This window comes from Jaculus jaculus, chromosome 10 (assembly GCF_020740685.1).
Source record: "Jaculus jaculus isolate mJacJac1 chromosome 10, mJacJac1.mat.Y.cur, whole genome shotgun sequence".
Lineage (NCBI taxonomy): Eukaryota > Metazoa > Chordata > Mammalia > Rodentia > Dipodidae > Jaculus > Jaculus jaculus.
This window is the reverse complement of record NC_059111.1, coordinates 20,386,133-20,401,908: the sequence shown is the minus strand read 5'-3', so window position 1 is coordinate 20,401,908 and position 15,776 is coordinate 20,386,133. Positions and strand designations below refer to the sequence as shown.

Sequence of the window (15,776 nt, the reverse complement as noted above, 5' to 3'; positions counted from 1 at the left end):
AGAGAGAGAGAGAGAGAGAGGGAGGGAGCACGCACGGGGTCCCCGAGCCCAGCCCGGCCCCAGGGAGGAGGGTGTCACCGAGAAGCGAGCCCGGGGGACCCGCGGCCGGTCGTCCTCGCCTCCCGCCGCCCCTCCATCACCACCAGCGCCGGTGCGCAGCCCGCGCGCGCGAGCATGGGCTCCTGAGACAGCCCCACGTCGGCCGCGGGAGGACGCGTCCCTACCGGCGGACTTGACCCGCGGGAGGACCTGGAGCGGGTTCCCAGCGTTGCGCCCGCCATCCCCTTGCCCGCCGCCGGGCTCCGGCCCCCCCTGGCACCATGGACAAACTGCCGCCGTCCATGCGCAAGCGGCTCTACAGCCTCCCGCAGCAGGTGGGGGCCAAGGCGTGGATCATGGACGAGGAAGAGGATGCTGAGGACGAAGGGTCCGGGGGTCGCCAAGATCCGAGCCGCAGGAGCATCCGGCTGAGACCGCTGCCCTCGCCCTCACCCTCGGTGGCTGCGGGTGGCACGGAATCCCGGGGCGCGGCCCTCGGGGCAGCGGACGGCGAGGGTCCGGCCCGCAGCGCGGGTAAATCCAGCACGAACGGCGACTGCAGGCGTTTCCGAGGGAGCCTGGCCTCGCTGGGCAGCCGGGGCGGCGGCAGCGGCGGAGCGGGCAGCAGCAGCAGTCACGGGCACCTGCATGACTCCGCGGAGGAAAGGCGGCTCATCGCCGAGGGCGACGCGTCCCCCGGCGAGGACAGGACGCCCCCGGGCCTGGCGACCGAACCCGAGCGCCCGGGAGCCGCGGCACAGCCCGCAGCCTCGCCGCCGCCGCCGCAGCCGACCTCCGCCTCCGGCGAGCAGCCCTCGCCGGACACCGCGATCAAAGTGGAAGGAGGCGCGGCCCCGGGCGACCAGATCCTCCCCGAGGCTGAGGTGCGCCTGGGCCAGGCCGGCTTCATGCAGCGCCAGTTCGGGGCCATGCTGCAACCCGGGGTCAACAAATTCTCCCTGAGGATGTTCGGCAGCCAGAAGGCGGTGGAGCGCGAGCAGGAGAGGGTTAAATCGGCCGGGTTTTGGATTATCCACCCCTACAGTGACTTCAGGTAAGAGGCCTGGCGGGATCCAGTGGATGTCGTGCGCGCCCTCGCCGGCACGCTTCCTCTCCCGGCCCTGCCTCCCAGACGGAGTTAACTTTCCTTCCTTGCGCTGGGAGCTCCGAGAGAAGCCTGGCGCCTGGAGGTTCCCAGACACCCCCAGATCTCCTCCTGCAGCTCTCTGGGAACTTCGTCTGTGTTCAGGCTTCCTGTCTTCCCTCTTCTCCTGTCACTGGAGATAGGCTGAAAGGTGTTCTGAGCTTGGCCTAGTCCTGCCAGCATCCTGGGTAGAGCGCGGCCACCTTAAGCCACACATGGCATCTCCCCCACCTTGGAGGCTGCAGAGTCCAGGTGGCCGTCCTAGAGGCAGCAGGGCCATGGAGGGAGATAGACCTCCTTAAGCGAAGGTTGGCTTCTTGAGTGTTTGCTGACTGCCGGAACTAAGGTCCTTCTGGGGCCTGTGGAGCTGCAGGCAGGCCCCTGGAGGACCGAGGTCACTGATTTCCAAATGAAAGCACCCCTTTCCCCCTGGGTCCGTCCCCTCATGGTGAGTGATGAACCACGAGCAGGCTTTTGAGGCAGCTGGCTTCCAGACTGGCAGGACAGAATGACCTTGCTCGTAGTGGTCAGTGAAGATACCAGGTGTCCTGGTTGTCATGCAGCTGTCCTGTGACCCCCTGCTTCCAGGCTGGTCCCCCATCCCAGTGGCCCAAGCTCTGGCAGCTTCAGGGTCTCGCATGGGTACCCAGGAGAAAAAAAAAAAGAGAGAGAGAGAAAAGGTGTGACTGCTCGTCAGGAAGAGGGACCGTGCCCACTCCTACATCTCCTGAGTCAGAAGCCACTGAATAGCAGATACCACTTGGGGCCTGAGGATATTTATCTGTGTAAAAGAGGGGCTGTGGGGTTGCCTGTGGGCTGGGATCAGAGGTCTGTCTTTATTGCAGTCCAGGTTCTCAGCCCTCCAAACCGCCCCTGCCGTGCTCCCTTGGGGCTGGCACATCAGATTGAGATGAAGTCTAATTGGACTTTCTCCACCCCCGATTCTCTCTCTCTCTCTCTCTCTCTCTCTCTCTCTCTCTCTCTCTCTATCTCTCTCTCTCTCTCTCTCTCTCTCTCTCTCTCTCGGTCCTGTCTCTGTGCCTGTCTGTCTCCCTTGCCTGCCTACCTGCTGGCCTGCCTGTATAAAGAAGCATGCTGTCAACCCAGAGCCTCTTTGCAAACTCCAGGGAAGCTTGGATTTGTAATGAGAGCAAAGCCATTTTCCATCCAATGAGAGAGATTTCTCTGACTGGGAATGACCAGTCAGACACTTGGTGGCTTAAAATAGGTGGTGAATAGAGAGAGGCCCCCTCTTTTTTTTTTTTTTTTCAATTTGGAGAGATAGCTCCTTCTAACCCTAACATCCAGACTTCCCATTCCCAGGGGACAAGGAGGCAGCAGGCAGAGCTGTAGCCTTCAAATTGTGTGAGCAAAGGTGGACCCTCCTTGGGGTCTTTAGGAACCGTGGCTGGCTTCTCTGCATAGAACTGGGACTGTAGCATCCCAGGCTGATCCAGGGAAGATTGCACAGTAGCCATGTACCCTGTCCCCACTGTGTGTCCTGGGTTTCTCCTCCCTCTCTGAAGCCCTCAGTGGTGATGACAAGATAGACCATTTCATTATCAACCACTTGAGACTGTGGAACCTCCCCACCCCACCCCACCCCACCCCGACTCCTGTGCTCAGCTCCTGTCTGTCTTTGTGATGAGAACACTTCCATTCAGGGTTCTTGATCAAGCCCGTTGCCAAGCTCAGGCATGCCTAGCCTCCACTGTCAGCAAGCGCTGACGGAGGGAGGACCTTCTGGGCGCTTGGCCTTGTTCTACCCACTTATCCTCCACTGGATAGTGAAGAGCTGGGTCTGAGTAGAATTCATCCGAGGGAACCTCTCAGCCTCTTGGTCTTACCTATGCCATGCCTGGTCTGCTGACCTGCACACCAGTCCCCCTGCTGTGGAGCCTTCCACTGACACACAAGCCGCAGGATTGTGGAGTCTGGGGAGGGTCACAGGGACTGGGAGAGGGTGGGCGCAGCAGGACTGATACACGGACAGCAGAAAAGGGGTCTAGTTGGTCTTCGAATGGTGGCTTATGCAGCAAGCAAGAACTGGTGGCTGGAAGTGCGCATTTTCTATGACAGCCTCGTAACCGTCTGATGTTGAGTCTGGCGCATGGAAAGAAATCCAAGAACGTCCATCTGTGTGTGAGTCTCTGGAGGGGCAGTGGTTGTGTCTCTCCTGTCTCTAGGCCAAAACAGCTAGTCTTAGCTTCACGAGTCAGTGAGGTAGTAGGGCCTAGCTAGCTGAACTTGCTAAGTTTGGAAAACCCACCACTCAATCCAGCTAACTCTTCCCCGCCCCCCCCCCCCCCGCCCTGACTACCCCAGAACCCAAACATTGGTGCATAGTGTTTCAGCCACTAGCCCTGGACCTTTTCGTGGAACCAATCGCCAGTAGCCCACCAGAGCTTCTGCTGACACTGCCCAGGCCAGTTGAGGGTTTATTCATCATTTTGATGGGCAGGAAGCATTGATCCAGCAGGACTGGTTTAATAGAGTCACCAGCAAACCATGATAGACGGAGCTTGTGGTTTGTACATCAGGGCTGGCTGTGATGGGCTGTTTCCGGTGTCTGCCCTCCTCGGGGACAGGGAAGGCTGCCTTCATAGGGGTGGTGTGCGCGTGCTCTGAGGACCCACCATGAGCCATGGCTGAGATGGCTTTTCTTGGCTATCCCTGCTTCTTGTCACAGAGCCACCTCCATCACCCAGGCTCTAGCTTCACTCTTCACAGCTCCAGAGTCTGCCCGCTCCGCTTGTCAGACTTCTCCCTCCCGTCCAACTCCCCATTGGCCTTTTCAAACTTGCACTTTATGATTTGTTAATAGACGAGACCAGCACGTGGTAACCCTCAGGACACTGTCCCCAGGCTCCCCCATCTAAGGTCCCAGAATGGATTCTTCCTCTCGTGGGAACTGTGTCCTAGAAGACAAGGAAAGCTTCATGGCAGAAAACCCAAAACGCAATACCCAGTCAATCCTGGTTTTCCAGGAGGACAGAAAGGAAGAGAAGAAGATTGTGGATCCCAAGGGAAGGTGTAGCTGGTTTTCTTCCCAGAGGTTGGTCAACCATCCATGCAGCAGCCTCAGGGAGTTGGCCTGGGCGTCTGTGTGTCTGTGGTGTCTTTCTGAGCCAGTGTTTGGGGGATGTGCAACGTGGATTTGGTAGGTGGCGGGGAAGTCCCTATCTGAAGGTTAGCTACTGCTGTGCCCCAGACTGTAGCTCAGCCTTGACAATGGAGCAGGCAGAAGCCTGACCTTTCCTATGCTCCTCTGAGCCTCCTGAAGCTTTGAGGAAAAAAAGGGCCTTAAAGCATCCTTTCCTTGGGCCAAAAGCTGTTGGACTGTGAAATCTCGAACCCTGGGATGATGGACTGGTCGATCCTAGGAAATGCTTCTTTTTTGTGTGTGCTCCTTTGTTTGATTTTCGAGGTAGGGTTTCGCTCTAGCACAGGCTGACCTGAGATTCACTATGTTATCTCGGGCTGGTCTTGAACTCGCAGTGATCCTTCTGCCTCAGCCGCCCGAGAGTGCTGGGATTAAAGGTGTGTACCACCGCACCCTGCTCAAGTGGATTTCTTCCTGCTGGTCCTTGTACACGGTCACTTTCTTTGCTCACCACAGATTCCTCTCCCCAGCATATTTGCAATGAAGCCCTGCTTGGGTTATGGGGCTTCTTTGGGCCTCAGTTTTCCTACCCAGAAAAATGGGAATCTTCTTGCCCGTGTCTGAGTCAGACACAGGTTGTACAACTGTGGCTGCCCTGACATGGTGAGAGGCTGTGGTGAGCTCGAGGACTAGTGATGCTACTGTGGGCCATATCTCCACTGTGGAGGCCCTCGCTATTCCTTGGTCCTAGGCAGATCATATTGGCCTCTAGTCCTGGGTGCTGGCCAGTGTTTCAGAATCCAGTGTGGTCAGAGACCTGCTAAAGATCTGCTGTTAAAATATCAGGTCTGTATCTAAAAGAATTACACACACACACACACACACACACACACACGCCTAGACACATATTGTGTGGTACTCAGTTTCCTGTTTCTGGGGCTCCACCAAATGGAGGAACACATGAGGCTTGATGATGCTGAGCCCCATTTCAGGCCACCTCGGGAGAGAGTCTGAGTTTGGGTGTGGGGGGCAGGTGTTAGCCGTCCCTGGAGCCTGGTGTGTGGAGTCTCTGTGTGATCTGGGCTTGGGCCTCCCACAGCCGTCAGAGTGGAGATGCAGTCAGGGGTCAGTGTTAGCTGTCTGAGGAAGGGTGAGGGTTCTATTTCGAGACTGCCTACATGGTCCTTGTCTCAGCCCTGTTCTCATTATCTCTCCCTTGCAGCCCTGGGAAGGAGTATTCAGGAAGGAGGAGGCAGCCTGGCTGAGCCTGAGAGTTGTGGGGGCTTCTTGAGAGGGCCTTCCTTCCTAGAGCCATCGTCCAGACTCCCACTGGCAGTGTGGGAAGCTGGGTGAAAGGCTTTGTAGGCACAGGCGCTGGGGAGGGGAGGGCGCCTTGGTGCAGAGGGGAATTCCGAGGTGAGTTGTTGCCTGGGCGGTGCTTTCGGCTGTCGGCTGGCGCAGTGGGCAGCAGGTTTTCCAGCTGTGAGATGTGCTCAGCCTCACAGGGCTGGGGCTGCTGAAGCTCGGGGCCAAGGTGCTCTCCAGAAGTCAAGTGCCCAGAAACCCACTGGGCCCCGAGGGCTAGGCCTCGGCCTCCTGAGTTCTGGGTTCTCCCTGCTACAAGGGCATAACTTCCTGCTCTGGTGATGGGTCTGGGGGGTGCTTTCTCCCTTCGAGAACCCTGCTCGCTCCATCCTCTTGGTGCCGTGAGCCAAGAGGCTTTCACACTAGCAGGTGACTGGCCTCACATGATTTTCTGTCTGCCTGTCCATCTGCCCTCCTCCCAGGGCTGTGAAGCTCCCTATTCCTAGGTCTTCTAGGATGTGCTTTTAGGCTACTCTGGCCAGCATCCATCTTTCCTTTTCCGGCTACCTGGTGGCATTTGGATAGAGCCCCATTTCAACGCAGCTCCTCCCTGGAATGCTGTCCAGCTCACCAGAGGACCCGGTTAAAATCGCAGATCCCGGGGAAGGGTCTGAAATGTCTGATAAGTTCCCAAGTGCCGCCGCCGCTGCTGCTGGTGCCCCAGCTGCGGCCAGGTGTGGCTTCTGAGCTCCTGTGCTTGTCCCATGCTTCCTGAGCCCTGGGTGCAGAGGAGAGCCTGTCCCTCAGGCCTCCAGCCCCAGGCTCTGCTCTGCAGGGCGGCTGCTGTGAAGTGGGTGGGGCCAGGCCTCAAAGATCAGCTTGCCCTCCCGGGGATGTCAGATTCCCAGCCTTCCCTTCTCCTCTGGCACTGCTGCTGCTGCTGCTGCTTGGGCTCTGGATGGAAAGCTGGGGGAGAGCAGGTGGTTAGAGGACTCCTTTAAATCCATCGAGCCTTACCCTCTTCCCAGCCTGTCTTCCGTCCAAAGGGTCAGAGGGAGAGGCCTGGGGATGGGCGGAGGGTGAGAAGGAGGCCGGTGCCCAGTTACTGCCCCGCCACGGTGAGGTTTCCAGGAGGGAGTAGATCTTGTCAGTGAGAGTCCAGAGGTGACAGAGAAGGGACTCGAGTGTGAGGTAGCTGGCAGGAGAATAGAGGCATCCTGACCAACAGCTGCCTTAGCACTGTTGAGCAGGGGGCTTTGTGCCCACCCTGTATCCCGTCCTCCCTGCTCTCCCTCCTCATGGGCTGGGCTTGTCTGTCACGTCTCCCTGTCCCTCCTAACCTCCATTCAGATGACAGGGCTGAAAAGTGTCACAGCAGCCCCCAGTGGCCTCTATGCTTGCCACAACAACGCCAAGCGGCAAGGGGGAGTTCACCCAGAGCAGAAGGTCCTGGCCTGGTCCCTTGGGGGCTTGTCATATAACCGAGGCAGCAGTGGCTCTAGCTTGGCTCGAGGGCGCTTACAAAGTCGCTCCTGCCAGTTGCTAATTAATAGAAAGGCTACGGAGGCCAGCCAGGCAGTCCTGCTTAGGCCCAGGGGATGCAGAAGAATCCATGCTTCCCCGCCAGAGAGGGCCACGGGAGGGCAGGGGCATTGTCTTGGCTTTCAAGAGGGTATTCCCTGCCAGGCAAGCTTCCTTACAGAGAAGGCATTGCCAGGGCTCTGGAATTATGTGGTCCCAAGGGCCCAGAAGCCACTCAGAGACGCTGTCTACCATCAGCAGCAGCACGACCCAAAACTGGGATGGGAGAGCGCCTTGAGACGTGGTGAGCTCCCCAGCACAACTGCTGCTCAGGAGATCACTGAGGAGTACTTAGATCTGAGCCTGCCAAGCAGCAGTCTGTGGACCACATGCCAACACCCAGATGTGCTGTGACAAATCTGAGCCAGCGCTTTAAAAATGACAAGTATGGGGCTGGAGAGATGGCTTAGTGGTTAAGCACTTGCCTGTGAAGCCTAAGGACCCCGGTTCGAGGCTCGGTTCCCCAGGTCCCACGTTAGCCAGATGCACAAGGGGGCGCACACATCTGGAGTTCGTTTGCAGTGGCTGGAAGCCCTGGCGTGCCCATTCTCTCTCTCTCTCTATCTGCCTCTTTCTCTCTCTGTCACTCTCAAGTAAATAAATAAAAAAATGAACAAAAAAAAATTTAAAAAAAAATGACAAGTATGACATAAAAATGCGGTTTAGGGGCTTCTGTGTGAAAACACTGAAAACTGTGGCTCTAGCCTCATGTTTCCCACCTCACAGCCAAGAGCTCAGAGAGGCCAGAGGCTGTGGGCTTTCTTTAACCCAGCCTATACTGTCTGGCTGACCCGCAGTCTCCAGTTCCTAAGGCGTCTCTCACATGTCCGGCCATGTAGCCAGCTGAGCCCTGAAGGTTTCTGAGTTCAAATCAAGGGACTCAGACTATCTGGGTCTACAGTCACCTGAGAAGCTCCTGCCATCTTCCTGGCTGGCCTGGGAGTTCTGTATCTCTTATGTCATTTGCTCTGTAGAGCAGTGGGTCCCAATTAATGTTATTATGCTCAATTTATAGGTAAGGCTGTGATGGATGTGAAGGAGAGATGTGCCCCAAATCACATCACATTCAGGACTGGAATTTGACCTTTTAGTCAGTGGGACTCTGAACTCATGCCCTCTCTCCCTCCTGTTCTGTCTTTTGCTCTTCTTTGCTTTATTTATTTATTTATTTTTAGTCACACCAGTAGTTCCAGGGAGGGGTCTCTTGAGATGTCAAGCATTATGGACAGGCTCAGAAAGGCGTGGGGAGTCAGCAGGCATAGGAAGTCTGTTGGGTCTCAGCACCCCAGAAAAATGGCCTGAGCAGAGAGGGGAAGTTAGTGGTCCAAGGTCACTAAGGAAACCCACGTAACTTTGGTCTACTCTCGCCTTCTCAGACAGGACGGCTAAGGGAAGTCTTTGTGTGAGTGGTCTTGTCACGTGACGCTTCTTCTTGTCTCATCCCTTTGGTGCTAGGAGCTGCATCTGTCTCTCTGGTATAATGATTTCAGCCAGGGTGCTATCAAAATTTATGTTTGGTCTGTGGATGCAGCCAGTAGGAAAAGTGCATACTGGGTTCTACCACCAGCATTACAGGAAGGGAGACAGGATGGAAAGAAGAAAGGAAGAAGGGAAGGAAGGAAGGAAGGAAGGAAGGGAAAAAAGGAAGGGAAGGGAGGGGAGAGATGGAGGGTAAGAGCTGATCAAGGCTGATCACACGAGAAGGGAATCGTTTCTTTTTTTTTTTCTTTTTAATTTTTTATTTATTTATTTGAGAGCGACAGACACAGGGAGAAAGACAGATAGAGGGAGAGAGAGAGGATGGGCGCGCCAGGGCTTCCAGCCTCTGCAAACGAACTCCAGACGCGTGCGCCCCCTTGTGCATCTGGCTAACGTGGGACCCGGGGAACCGAGCCTCGAACCGGGGTCCTTAGGCTTCACAGGCAAGCGCTTAACCGCTAAGCCATCTCTCCAGCCCGGGAATCGTTTCTTATCTGAAGATACAGAGTTTGAGAGCCCAGCTATGCTGCCCAGCCCTATCCCTAGGGTCGCAGCCTTTGGAGTCCAGCGCTGTCCCTACTTGTTTTTCCCTAGGCAAGTCCTGATTGCCATGAAGATATCTTGGGTTTTGAAAACAGACCAGGGTACTGTCAACATTTCTGTTCCTAGATGACGGCTGGGGCTCAGCAGGGAAGGGGGAGAGGGAGCCGTGGTATCTGTGTTCTGTCCACCAGAGAAATCGAGGGCCCCATGGTCTGGTCACTGTATCCTTCAGAGAATGACAATGTGGGTGGATTAGGGCACAGCACGTGACCAGGACCTGGGCTCATTCTGCCATCAGAGTCCGAGCTTGGTCTCTGATGATATTTGGAGCCCAGTGTGTAACCAGGATCAGGCCTCAATTCAAGAATGGTCTCAACTCAGCCTTGACCAGGAATAGGGCTTAGTCTGGCTAGGATCAGAGCTTATTTTACAGCCAGGTTCAAGCCTTTTATGACTGGGATCAGGGCTCAATGTGTGATCAAGAAGAAAGCTTGGTCCAGTGTCAGGCACAAAGCCTCAGAGCCAATTTCAGAGGCCCCAGGACTTGGGGCAGGCTGGGTACATTGCCTACCCCTCACCCTTGTGCCCTCCCTCAGATCTCATTCCTCTTAGCATCTGAGCCAGCTGCCCCTGGTCCTCACTGAGGGGTAGAACCGCCACTATGGTCAAAGCTGGAGCCACCAACTCTCACATGTGACTACTCCCTGCCCCACTCTGTTAGCTCACTATTGGGGCTTGTGTCTAGCATTCCTAGCTGCCAGCAATCCCAAGGCGCCTGCAGGATGGCACCCAGGGATGGGCGTATAAGGTATGGGTTCCGTAGAGGCGGTCCCCTCTGCCGAGGGCACCCTGAGCTCTATGGAGCCAACAGGAGGCCTCCAGATCTGATCAAGGACAGCTGTGGGGGCCCGATAATTGACTGCTGGTGATTTTGTATCTGTCTAAGCATTTACCCACGTGGGCGGATGTGTTATGTCTGTGTGAACGAGGCTTTCAGAAACTAATACAGAGCGGAGTTAGCTAGCTAATACGTTGTTTTGTGGGTTGGGGGAGGGGCGAGATAATGAGGTCATATCCCCAGGAGTCTATGTAGCCCATTCCAGGACTGCTTCTTTGCATTATGGGACATAAGGGGTAGCTACCCATCTGACAGAGGAGGTTGTGAGCTCCTTTTCAGTTCTCTGGATGCGGTTTAGGGGAGACGGAGGAGTGATAGGCCAGGAGATACTGATGGTCAGGGACGGCTGCTTGGGGGAAGCAGGTCTGAGTCGAATTTGAAGGAGAGCTGTTCTACGTGCTTTCTTGGAAGCAGGTGTTGGGGAGCTTGTGCACAGGGGTCACCTGCTTAGGGTAGGTGTTGCCCATCACTGAGGGGAGGCTATCAGATCCTGCTGCCCAGGCCCCTGGCCCTGTTACCTGTCTCCGTGTGTGCTACTTAATGTCAGAGCACGGTGCACACACATGCCCCTCTGAAGCCCTGCACATGTACCCTGAGCTGTTCTTGTGCACCCTGAGTCTTACACACCCACCCCGGTGCCTTGCACATGCACACTAAGTCTTGCACATGCAGCAGCCTTGGAGAAGACTCTCTTCTGCCCTACAAGGCCCAGAAGGCAGGCGCTGCTGCTACCATCATGTCTCTGAGTGTGTGGCCTGAAGCCCAGAAGTAATTACCCTGCAGTTCTCCTGAAGGCTGGAGCAGCCCCTGTGAATGATTAACATGAGTCTCCAGTCACCGGGTGCCCAGCCAGCCATAGGCTTCTCCCACCTATCGTTCATCAGATTATTTGAAGTACCTGTCCCTTTCCCTAGGGACAGGACATAATTCCCCCCACACACCCCTGTAGACTCATCAATCCCTATATCACAGGGTAGCAGAGATGCCTCTGTAGACAGGCTGAGCTGGAGCCCTTGTCTTTCCACCCTTGGCTTGCCTAGCTGTGAGCACTCTTCCTCCCCTGGGAGTTTGCTTCCCCCAACCCCGCCCCGACCCTTCTCCTGTCCTTCTGTGGGACCTCAGCAAGCTCCTTTTCCTCTAACAGCATCCAGGGTCAGGGCTCAGCCTGAGCCTGAGAAGAGAGCAGAGCTAATTGCACAAATAGGTATTGAGCCTGCAATCCTGACCCCATTAGTGCAGATTGAGCCAGCAGAGCCCTGCAGACCATGGGGAGCTGATGAAAATCTCCCTCCCCCTTTCAAGGGACTTTGCCCAGCACAGCCAGGCAGGCTCCTGCAGTTTTATACAGCCTCTAGTCCTGGAGTGGCTGCTACCTCTCTCACCTACAAGCATCTTTCTGCTGAGTTCTGGACAGTCCTTTGAAACAAGGAGTGGGAAAAGGGGTTCCCTAGCATCTGGTACCTCCTCATTGACTCCTGACCCTGAACATTCTACCCAGGGACTGGACTGATCGAGTAGGGGTTAATGAAAATGAATTGAGGACTGGAGAGATGGCTTACCAGTTAGGGCACTTGTCTGTGAAGCCTAAGAACCCAGATTCGAGTCCCCAGAACCCTTGCAAGCCAGATGCACATGGTGGCGCATGTGTCTGGAGTTTGCTTGCAGTGGCTAGAGGCCCTGGTGTGCCCATTCTCTCTCACTCACTCACTCTCTCTTTCACTAATAAATAAATAAAATTTTTTTTTTAAATGAGCTGAAATATGCCTTCTTGCAGAAAGCACTAGCAGTGCTTGGGGACAGTTGGCCCCTCCTGGGGAAGCTCATAGCTGGCCTCCCAAGAGCTGCCAGTTTGGACACATGGATACTGAAGGTTACACCTGGCAGCTATGGTTAAGAGAGGCCAGCATGACTATCCACTATGAACATGACCAAGGAAAGAAATGGCAACAGCTGACTATTCCTCCTGCCCCAGAGGCTCTGGGGAGACAGCTTCCAGTCTGGGAATCAAAGGCCAGCTCAACAGTGTGGAGTAAACTTCACTTCTCTACCACGGGAAGAACTGGAATTGGGATTTAGAAAGATCTCAAAGTCTGGGCGGCAGCTGCCACAGGCTCCGTGGGGGCCCTATGTCCCCACTGCGCCCAGAAGTGAGGTCAGGCCGGCTCAGTTCTGAGAAGCACCAGGTCTGTCACTTTGGGAGCCCATGAGCCGGCCTTTCCCAAGGCCTCTCTGGCCTTAGCAGCCTACAGTTCTGATGGCCCTCGTTCGACTCTATTCTGCAGTTACTCCTTAGGGCCCCTCCACCCGACGTCCAGCCCCATGCTGCTCCCTCTTTCTCCCACACAGGTTGTTAAGAATCAGGGTCACGAAATTCTGGGGCGTGGAGGGCCCTTGGGGAGCACTGCCTTTGTTCGGCTTCCCCGTTAGGCTGTTTTCTTGGACGGAAAGACCCATCCGGCCCCAGGCCTTCGGAACCCAGGCGTCCCGTGGGCTCCTTATTGCTAGAACAGCCCTCAGCTCTCATCTCAGCACAGACCTCCTAGGCTCTGCCAGGATTTTGCTCCCTGTATGAGGCAGCCCTGCTGCGGCCAGTGCTGCCCCGCCTTGTGACGTTCTGCCCCAACCCATCCTGAAGATTCATGGTGCCACTGGAACCCGTGTCCTTCATCACCCTGGCACTCCTTCCTGTGAGAGCAGGTGAGCTCTGCCACCTAATTTCCCTGGGTGGGGTGTGTGTCAGGGTGGGGGTGCTCATGGAGTACTCCACAACAATACCCTATTTTTTGTCCCATTTGTCCTGAGCTGCAGAAGGGAACGTTCCTTGGGCAGCTGGTGTTGGTGCCTTTGATTCTTGTAAGCAGAGCTACGTTCTTTAAATGCAGGCCCCTCTTCTCTCTCCCCCACCTCCGTTCTCTGCAGATGCATCTTCTCAGCTGTGTGAAACACAGAGAGGTTGCGCCACTGGCCTAAAGGAACATAGCATTCTGCTAGCTTCAAGCATTGGAGAGAGAGAGAGAGAGAACAGATACACCTCAATATGTAGCTTGGTGTATAGGGGCGTGTTTGTGTATTTGTGTGCATACTCATGCGTGGACCCCAGAACTCCCGTGTGTGTATGTGTGTACAGACTTCAGGCCTCTAGAGATCTCAGCCATTGGAGAAGCACCTCCAGGTGTGCAGGCATCCAGGCCTGGGCTCAGCAGTACTGCGGACGGCATGCAGTCACTCGCCCTTTCCCACTTCCCTTGGTCCCATCGAAGAGCCACCCCCCCACACACACCGCTTATTCTGACAGTCACGGTATCCCATCCCCCCTCCAGTCCATCTCAGACTGGAGCCTCTGAGAGCCACTTCCTTCCCTTCCTCCGAGCCTGGCTGGCCTCTCTGGCCTCTGCAATGTCCTCGGTGTCCAGCTCCGTCCTCTGTATACCATTGAGGAATCCGAGGAGGGCTGTGAGAAGCAGGGACACATGCAAGGTCATATAGCCAGTTAGGCTGAGACAGGAGACCTAAGACCCTTGGGCTCCTGTCCTGGCCTCCTTCCGTATATCACAGGCCTCAAGCCACAGCGCTCAGCTCCAGCACACACTCAGCTCTCCTTGCTGCCCACAGCCAGTGGCATGGAGAGCCACATGAGCCTCTGCTCCTCCCCAGCTTAGGGCCCCATCTGCCCATGGAGCTGGCGGGGCCATCACCTCCCCTGTGGGAAGGGTCAACCCAGCCCCCAGACTGAGTGCTTGAGGGAGGACCATTCCAGGCTTCTCAGGGGTTCCCCCTGGCCCTCACGTCAGACCCTGTGCATTCGTCATCACAAAAACAGACATGATGGTGGTGATAATGGCAATGGCCAACACGTGTTGGTGATTTGTACTATAAAAGCATGTTAGAGCCGGGCGTGGTGGCGCATGCCTTTCATCCCAGCACTCCGGAGGCAGAGGTAGGAGGATCTCCGTGAGTTCGAGGCCACCCTGAGCCTACATAGTGAATTCTGGGCCAGCCTGAGCTAGAGTGGGACCCTACCTTGGGGGGGGAGGGGAGCATGTTAGAAATCGTATCTTAGTGTGTTCCCCAGAATCCTGTCATGCTGGGACATTAACGGAGGCAAGGTGGGGACTTTAATAAAAAAGAGCCAAGGATAAAAGGTCATTCAGGGTCCCGACACTTGGGAGGCAGAGGTGGTAGGATTGCCATGAGTTCAAGGCCACCTTGAGACTACATGGTGAATTCCAGGTTAGTCTGGGCTAGAGGGAGACCCTACCTCACAAACAAAAAAAAAAACCAAACAACCAAACAGATGTTTCTCAAGTGAATGATAGTCACGGGAACAGTTGAAAATAAAGGCACCCCCCCCAAACCCAAACACCCCGGGCCCCGCCTGCCTCCCTGGGCTTTAAACCCAACTACATCTGCAGCAGCCCAGGCAGCCCCAGGAGCAGCTGCATGGGAGCCCTGTGGTTCTGAGTCAGAGGTTTCTGAGGTGGGTTAAAAATAGAGAGCCCTGCCGGCCAGGTGTGGGTGGGAGGAAGAGAGCAGCTCTTGCGCTGTAGTGGGGGACCCTGGGGTCTGAGAGAAGCTGGCAGGAAGGGTGTGGCGGAGGGAGCATGCTCCTTCCAGAGAGCCCAAGGCTCTGCTGCCCCTCTGGCAGTGACCGCGATGGGAGTGGCTAAGACTGGGGTTTACATTGCAAGCCCCAGGGTTGAGCCCAGCAGGGTCTTGCTCGCCAGGGGGCAGCTAGCAGGGTGAAAGGAAGGGCAGCTGGACCTCAGGCATCACAGGAACCTGGACAGGGAGGGAAGAGGGTGGCAGGGGTCCTTCTGCCACCAGCGGCCTTTGGCTAGCAGGCTGGAGTCACAGCTTTGATTATAGTCTTTGTTTTTGGTTGGGGGGGCATGCATGTGTGTGTGTGTGTGTGTGTGTTTTTGGTATGTGGGGTGGGGGGATAGAGAGAGAGGAAAAACAAATGGAGCTCAGAGATCCATGTAAAATGTGTTCTTCAGTTGCTCTCTACCTTACTTGTTTTTGTTTTTGTTTGTTTGAGGTAGGGTCTCGCTGTAGGCCAGGCTGACCTGGAATTCACTATATAGTCTCAGGGGGGCCTCAAACTCATGGCGATCCTCCTGCCTCTGCCTTCTAAGTACTGGGGTTAAAGGCCGGCTTCAACCTTACTTTTTAAATTTTTTTTAAATTTAATTAATTAATTTATTTGAGAGCGACAGACAGAGAAAGAGGGGGAGAGAGAGAGAATGGGCATGTCAGGGCCTCTGGCCACTGCAAATGAACTACAGACGCGTGCACCCCCTTATGCATCTGGCTAACGTGAGTCCTGGGGATTCGAGCCTCGAACCAGGGTCCTTAGGCTTCACAGGCAAGTGCGCTTAACCACTAAGCCACCTCTCCAGCCCTTCAACCTTACTTTTTGAAGCATGCTCTTCCACTGAATCTGGATTAGCTAGCCAGCAAGCCCCAGGGATTCTCCTGTCTCTTCCTCCCCAGCCCTGGGATTGCAGGTATGCACCACCATGCTTGGCTTTCATGTGGATGCTGGGGATCCGAACTCAGTCCCTCACTTTCCCAACTGAACCATCTCAGCCCCTGGCTGAGAGCTTAAAAGGCACTGAGGGGCGTGACCTTTAATCCCAGCACTGGGGAGGCAGAGGTAGGAGGATCACTGTGAGTTCCAGGCC

At 55.6% G+C, this 15,776-nt stretch overlaps 1 protein-coding gene across 1 annotated transcript in view; it reads left to right on the top strand.

The window, feature by feature from the left end:
• Window positions 1-241: 241 nt before the first annotated feature.
• The window catches only part of Hcn4 (hyperpolarization activated cyclic nucleotide gated potassium channel 4), a 43,532-nt gene continuing 27,997 nt past the window's right edge, over window positions 242-15,776 (top strand). Inside the window, exon 1 of the mRNA XM_004666707.2 lies at window positions 242-1,093. Coding sequence (XP_004666764.2) covers window positions 321-1,093 — 773 coding nt within the window. The 5' untranslated portion in view covers window positions 242-320. The remainder of the gene's footprint in view (window positions 1,094-15,776) is intronic.